The 7362-nt window shown below is 39.7% G+C and overlaps 1 protein-coding gene across 1 annotated transcript; it reads right to left on the bottom strand.

The window, feature by feature from the left end:
- Positions 1–888: 888 nt before the first annotated feature.
- On the bottom strand, positions 889–3348 carry LOC110109680. Its single transcript, XM_020840868.2, has one exon. It carries the CDS (start codon positions 3143–3145, stop codon positions 1247–1249), a length of 1899 nt encoding a protein of 632 aa, XP_020696527.1. The 5' UTR covers positions 3146–3348; the 3' UTR covers positions 889–1246.
- Positions 3349–7362: the final 4014 nt, after the last annotated feature.

Raw genomic sequence — 7362 nt, 5'->3', positions numbered from 1 at the left:
TGATGCTGTCATGTTGCTTTGCCTTTCTTTTGTGCTTGCTCTATTGGATGGCCCTTGGGCCTTCTAGGTGGATTGTTTGTTTTGTTGCTCTCTTTTTTTTATTTTTTTTTTAAATTTTATTATCATAATAAATTGAATTATAGACTCATATGTTTTACTTTAAATGTTATATTTTTAGAGAGTTGATGATTCATTAAGGACTTATAATCCTTTTTTGTATTTGACACGTAGGTTTTCAACAAAAAAAGGACAGTATAAATATCACGTGAAATAAACATAAGACAAACCATATACTACAACGATGAGACATGATCGGAAAAAGTCCTTCAAAATCACATAGAAAGTTCGCCATACAAAAATCCGCAATAGTTCTTTGATTATGATCAATACTAATATGTTTGATGCTTCGTTTAGTAAGAAAAAGAAAAATGTAAATGCGGGCCAACTTCCTACAGAACGAAATTTAGCCATAAATTTGATTCACAATCGAAGTGGAAAAGACTTTTATAGTGATGACAATGAATATGAGGTAAAAAAACACTCTGAAGGAACAATAATAATGCTAGGTTATTTAGGTGAAATCAAAAGAATGTCAAGTTTGCCTGAGTTGTAGAAATTCGATCTCATGAAATGCTTCACAGCAATTAGATCACAAAAAAGTTGATCACGACAATATAATATTTCTAATTATACTTTACAACGTTCAAACAAAGTTTCCATAAATTTCAGCAATACAGCATGTTCTCAAAAAAAAAAAGAAAAAAAAGAAAAAGTGTAGATCAAATGACAGGCAAATCAAATAAAGACCGTAAACTTGCAAGATGCAAAATACAACTGGGTTTTATCACAAGAAACAACTTTTGCAATGCAAATATATGTAACGGGAAGTATAAAAATCAAACTCTCAATAATAATTTTAAAGAGCAAAGTTGCTTTACTGTACAAACTAATGGGACTTTTTTAGCTGCAAGGATAGGAACAGCATATGGCAGCATGAGCTTGTCTAACTTCAGTAAACAAAACCGGCATCCTAACTCAAGTAAGCTACCTAGCGCTAAGCATCCCATGTTCAATGGATGTTGCTCAGTACTGTCTTATTGAAACTGCCCTACTTCATGCCCTCCTTTTAGTATCACGGATTTGAAACTTATTGAAAAGAAATCTCAACCAAAGGGCAGGACAAATTAGACCAGCTCAACAAGCCCAAGTAACATGCCAAAATGCAATCAATAATCAGAAGAAGAATTTACATCGGATATTGATCCCTATGAATATGTGAACCTACACGATACAACTCAAGATGATAAATTGCCTTAGGTAGTAGATCCTTGATGCTGGGATGCTGTGCAATTGCAGTTCGTGAAACGGATTCTAGAGCACCTAGAGCCTTTACCCTCTCCAGAGCATCACTGCCCGCAGCATGCAGAGCAAGATAGCAGAGCAGTATAAGCCCAGGCAACTGCGTCTTCTCCCCTGTGCGAAGCAATCTCATCAATTGTGGCACGCCAGCAAACTCAATGATTGCCTTCGAATTGTGAACACTGTTGTAATTCTCGGGGCAGGAAAACTTTCTCAATGCAGTCGCAGCCTCGGCAGCAACATCCGGATTCCAGTGCCCGAGCTGGAGAACAAGGGGCTGCAAAACCCGGGTCTCACTAGCTGAAAAAGCTCTTGCTAGCGAGCCAATGGCCTTGATGGCCGCAATCTCAAGTGCCGGGCTACTTCCTTGCTGAGCAACTTTCAGAAGCTGATCGACCACAGACTTCGCAGCGGGATATTTGGTCTTGAAGGCAGAACGGCGGAGGTCAGCGTCGGACTCCGCAGCCACAGCGATTTCCATGACAGTCATGAGGCAATTGTGCTGAAGCTCACCCCTTTCCCGCTCGATGAGTTTGGAGAGGCAAAGAAGGCCCTTTGTTTCGGTGATCTTGCGGCTGTTCGAGACGCTTCCACTGGAGAGCTTCCACAGGGCTTCCGCACAAGCAATCTTTAAAGCTTGCTTCACCTCGGAGCTCTCGCTCTCCCTCTCCTTGCGGTTGTGATTGTAGTAATCACGGGAATTTTTTCCTCGGCTGCTTCCACTTCCGCCGCTACCGCTGGTAGCAATGACCGCAGAATTCAGATACTGAAGATTCGCCATGCCCTGGACGAGAGAGTGGATGCTCGCAGAGGGTCTGGGCTCGTCCAGAGGAACTTCGAAGGAGAGGAGGGAGACAAGAGGGCGAACGGCGTTCTCGCGGGCGAATTCTTCCTGCGCGATCACCGGAAGATGGTAAGCCATACGGGAGACTAGGGAAGCGACGCGGGTCTGGAGGCGCATGGGAGAATCTGAGAGGACGTGGACGATTATGGGAACGGCAAGCTCCTTGATGATGAGGGCAACGTGGTCAGGGTCGGTAGCGAGGTTGGAAAGGGCGGCGGCGGCGGCGACCTGGGCATCGACAGATGGCCCGTCGCGGAGGAGTGAAAGAAGCGGGGGCACGCCACCCTCCTCAATGATGATCTTCTTGTTGCGATTGTTGTCTAGAGCAAGATTGGCGAGGGTGTGGGCAGCCTCGACGCGGTCGGAAGTTGAGGAGGCCATCTGCACGGTGACGATGTAGCTCCAGACCCAGGAGAGGATGGGGTCAGTGCTCGCAATAGGCGGAAGGCTGAGGACGATGCCGCCACCGGCGGCGTCGTCGGAGTAGACGGAGAGGAGCCAGCGTAGGTCACCGATGGAGGCGTCAAGAAGGGGAACAATCTTGCGGAAATCCGTCGAACCGGTTGTGATGGTGACGACACGGCGGAGGACGCCGGCGCGTTTGCAGCGGCGAACGAGGGCAAGAGCACGCTCTAGGGTTTTGGCGGCCTCGGCGACGATGCGGCGGACAGGGCGATCGTATACAGAAGGAGAGGCCGTGGCGCGGCGGACGGCCGAGCGGAGCATCGTTGCGAGCTGATCCACTTGCTTCCCTACCTCGGCACACTCCGTCTTGAAGGACTCGGCCTCGGTCGCTGCCTTGCGCACGCGCTCAGCGAGAAGGATCGGAAGCGAGAGCTCTTCCTCAATGTTCTTCCCGCCGCCTACAGCAGCTACCACGCCACCGACGACCGCGGAAGCCGCTACAATAGTTCCGCCGCCATGTCTGCCATTCATCATCATCTTCGTCGGAGCTCTCCACTTCCCCAGCCTCGAAGTTCTTCTCGGATTCCCTCGGATCAAATGAAAGCAGGTGAGAGAAATAGAAATGAAAGAAGCAGAGGCGGGGGGAAGACGAATTCTGTCTGCTACACTACGGAGTCCTACGACTCCGGGTGAAGGAGTAAGGAGTACGCTGTAGAGTTCTCTGTCCTGCGGTTCGAGAGAGTCCGTCCTTTAATTTTGTATAAGTCATCAAGTTTTAATTGCAATTGGCTACCTTTGACCCGACCAGATGACCTGATCCGATTTCAGACGACTCCCTATTCAGATCAAAATTTGGATCAAATTTTAATCATATTCACAAAAATAATTCATTATAATTATTCAAAATATAGAGACAATTAGAATTTCATGAAAAATGTTGTTGAACATGCATTTATTTATAAACCATACCCAAGTTTAATAGCAGATTATTTTGATGAGCTAGGAATGCAGAAAGAGAGAAAAAGAGGGAGTAGTGAGCAGAGGAAAAATAATTATAGATCTCAAATTAGTAGAATATTCACTATTAGAAAAAATTTAGGTTTCTCAACTATTCTTCATCATTCTTTATTTATATGATTCTAAAAGATACAGAAAAGACTATATGCAAATAAAAAAAATAAAAATTTACAAGCTACATATAATATCAACACAATACAACCTGCTAATCTAGACATGCATCGCCTGTTGATAGGTTGGAGTAGGGAGAAATTAGTAGTCTAGGTTAGCTCTCTTTGAGTAAGCACAGTGTCAGCGAGTAGAGGCTCCAAATGAGTATGCGAGTGATATTGGCTAGGGGAGGGGCATAAAATTCAGTGAAATTATGTTTATTTTTGTTGTGTAAAATTCCAGTAAAAATGTATGTTTTAATTGATATTATGCAAGAATGACTAAGGAATAAAGTAAAAAATTTGCATAGATAGAACCATCGTTGCAACGTCCCAAACACCAATGTCGCATCGCCTTATAATGCCACGAAGCAAAAATTAGACATTGCAAAGCTCAAGTCTTGATAAATTTAAAATTAATTTAGCACCTCGGTGAAAATATAGCTAGCACTATAGCACTACTGAAGCCTTAGCGTCACAGAGCGAATGTCGTCCAACTAAACTGTCTTGTCATTTTTGCAAATAATTCATTGCCGAGTTTAGACCTTTTTCAGAGAGTTGAAGCACTAGATGATGTGTATGACCACCACAACACGGCATTTATGAGCGGCATATTGGAAAAATGTTCATTGACTCAGCCCAATGCCGCAACAGAGTAAAATCAGCAAAGCCATGGAGCTAGTTCATCATTGCAAGGTTGTGATACCACCATGTTAAGCAGCATAGCACCTGAGTCAGTTTGTTTGAGTACATATAAATGGTTTTCTATTCTTTTGAGTAATGGGAAGGAAAAGAGTAGGAGAAACATTCGGTGAAGTGGTTGATCGTCTTTGTAGTGGGAAAACACCACATAGTAGAAGAAGAGACACTACAGGAAAATGCTCTGTTACTAGTGGATCAAATCCGTTAAAAATTCCCTTTTCCGATGAATTTTTGCCAAAAAAATGCTCTGATGGTAATTTGAGTGTCGGGAAATTGTAAAATTGCAAAGTTTTTCTACCGAAAACTTTTCGAGCTGAATTTTTGGCAAAATTCTGGAGGTAAAATGATGGGAAAATGGTGTCTTTCCATTGATGTATTCCTAAAAGTTCGAGTAGGTTGTTAGACCTTATTGAACTGTCCCAAGGCTAACCAAGATGAGGGATGAATTGATAATTTTAAAAATTTCTTAGATTGTCAAAAATTATTTTTAGAAAGTTTAAGTAATGATCCAAAAATAAGCAATTGTGAAATAAAATGATTATCACAAAATATTTTTAAACCAAAAAATTTTAATGTGCGAAAAAGTTTAAAAAAATATATAAAAAAATTAAAGTGGATAGAAGAACACCAAATTCAAAGTAGTTCGATCCAAACTAAACCTACATCCACTCCTTGGAGACTCCTCCAGGTATTGCACTAAATCAAAGTGACTCTTCTTTTGCCCAAACAGCAAGGCAGAGAAGCCCATACAAATTATCTTCCACTAACTCGGTGCGGCAGAGTATCGACGTCCTTTTTCACCATCTTAGTGAAGGTAGAGAACCATCATCATTTCTCACCCTCTTGGTGACAGCAAAGAACCTTCATCATTTTTCACTTTTATGGTAAAGGCAGAGTGCCTCGACACAATGTTAAAGATCTTTTCTCAAAAGTCTCCAGAAAAGATGGGCATAAATTTGAAGAAGAAAAGAGATCCTCGCTTTGGGAAACCATGTGAATTTTTTACGACTCCCCCTCACTTGAACTCTCACACTTCACTCTCACAATTGCTCCCAAACACTCATACTCAATGGCCACTCTCAAGAGAAAATTGCAGCAAAGGTTTTGAGTGTTATATTTTAGGACTCTTATAAAGAAAACATAAGAAAAACCATCCAAAAAATTGAAAATTATAATTGAACCGACTTCAGATCGTACAGTATGATCATAGATCATCTGTACAAACAGTTTAAAAATCTTGGTACGATCCTATATGAACCTTATTTTGTACTCTATCAGTCGTCTATACGAATGAACATCGTATTGTACGAACAATTCAAAACTAAACCTATTTATTTGGTATGATCTCGTACAAACCTTATTTCATACTCTATCAGTCATCTGTACGAATTGACATCATACAGTAAGAACAAATCAAAAGTAAATATATTCATTTGGTATGATCCTGTACTAACCTTATTTCGTACTCTGTTAGTATTCTATACAAACTGATAATGTATAGTACAAACAGTTAACATAATTCATGCTTGATTTGGTACGAACGTGGATGACCCCATTTCATACTATGTCAGTCGTCTATAAAATTAACATTGTATAGTACCAATAGTATAAAAATAAATAAGTTTGTTTGGGATAAACTGGTATGCACCCAATATCGTACTATATTAGTCTTCTGTACGAATTAACATCGTATAGTACAAACATTACAAAAATAAAAGACATGATTTGATTAACTTCATTTTGGAGGAAAAAATATGACAAATCATTTAGTACAATTGTAAATCATACAACACGATTGGTTTTAAAATTTAAGTTATTACAATCTCCCCTAGTGTATGTGTACACGGTTACCGAATTATAATCAAAGTCGAGAGAGAGAAAGACGAGAGTTCCACCTCTTCCTAGGTTTAAATGATGCATGTAGATTTGATGGATTGTGAAACTCAAGCATTGTGGGTAGTTTTTTTTTTTTATTTTCTTTGAGATCAGTTGCAAGAGAATCTAAATCCTTATATGCAGTTTCTAGTTTAACTTGTAAATTTATTAGGGAATAATGCTTATTAGTCAATTCGGAATACTTTTTGTTCAAAGAATCAAATTCATCTAATAATGTCATGTGATTGCTATTAAGTGTAGAATGATCTTTAATTAAAACTTCATGTTCTTTTTGTAAGTTAAGATATTCTAGTTTCAGGGTAGCATGTAATTTTTTAAGCTTTCTATAAGATGAATGAATTTTCTCATAAACATCAAATAGTTGATCGTATATTAATTCATATACCTCTTCTTGATCAAATTGACCAAGATGATTATCCACATTAAACACAAGTTGGTTATCTCCTATTCAGCTTCAATTTTAGAGCCGTCAGATGTAGAATCCACCTTGAAAGCCTTTTAGATCTATTTTTTGTCCTTCCTAAACATAGCTTTTCTTCACCCTTCTCCTTGCTTGGGTGAGCTTTAAGTAGAGGACAATCAGCTATTACATGTATCGGCTTCCTTCATTCAAAGTAAATTACATTAGAAGAACCTTTAGAATTCCTGTTATTCTTACCTTTGCTACATTTTTTATGGTGCTTTTATTTCTTTCTTAAAAAGCTTTTGAATTTCCTTTTAATTAAGGCAACATTGTCACTTTCAGAACATGAAGAATTAATATCCGTGTCATTAGCCTTTAAGGATATAGTTTCTCCTTCTTTTTCTCCCTTACATCAGGTTGTCTTTTGTTCACTCCTTGCTCATAAGCAATGAGTGATCCAAATAGGTTATCTATAGAATAAACATTCAAGTACTTGGACTCGGTTATAGCAGTAATCTTAGCATCAAAGGAAGAAGGTAAACATCTCAATTTTTTTTTAATTTTTCATCATTTGTTTGTTCTCTTCC

Source organism: Dendrobium catenatum, unplaced genomic scaffold, assembly GCF_001605985.2.
Source record: "Dendrobium catenatum unplaced genomic scaffold, ASM160598v2 fragScaff_scaffold_621, whole genome shotgun sequence".
NCBI classification, from domain to species: Eukaryota; Viridiplantae; Streptophyta; class Magnoliopsida; order Asparagales; family Orchidaceae; genus Dendrobium; species Dendrobium catenatum.
This window is presented reverse-complemented; position numbering and strand designations above follow the sequence as displayed.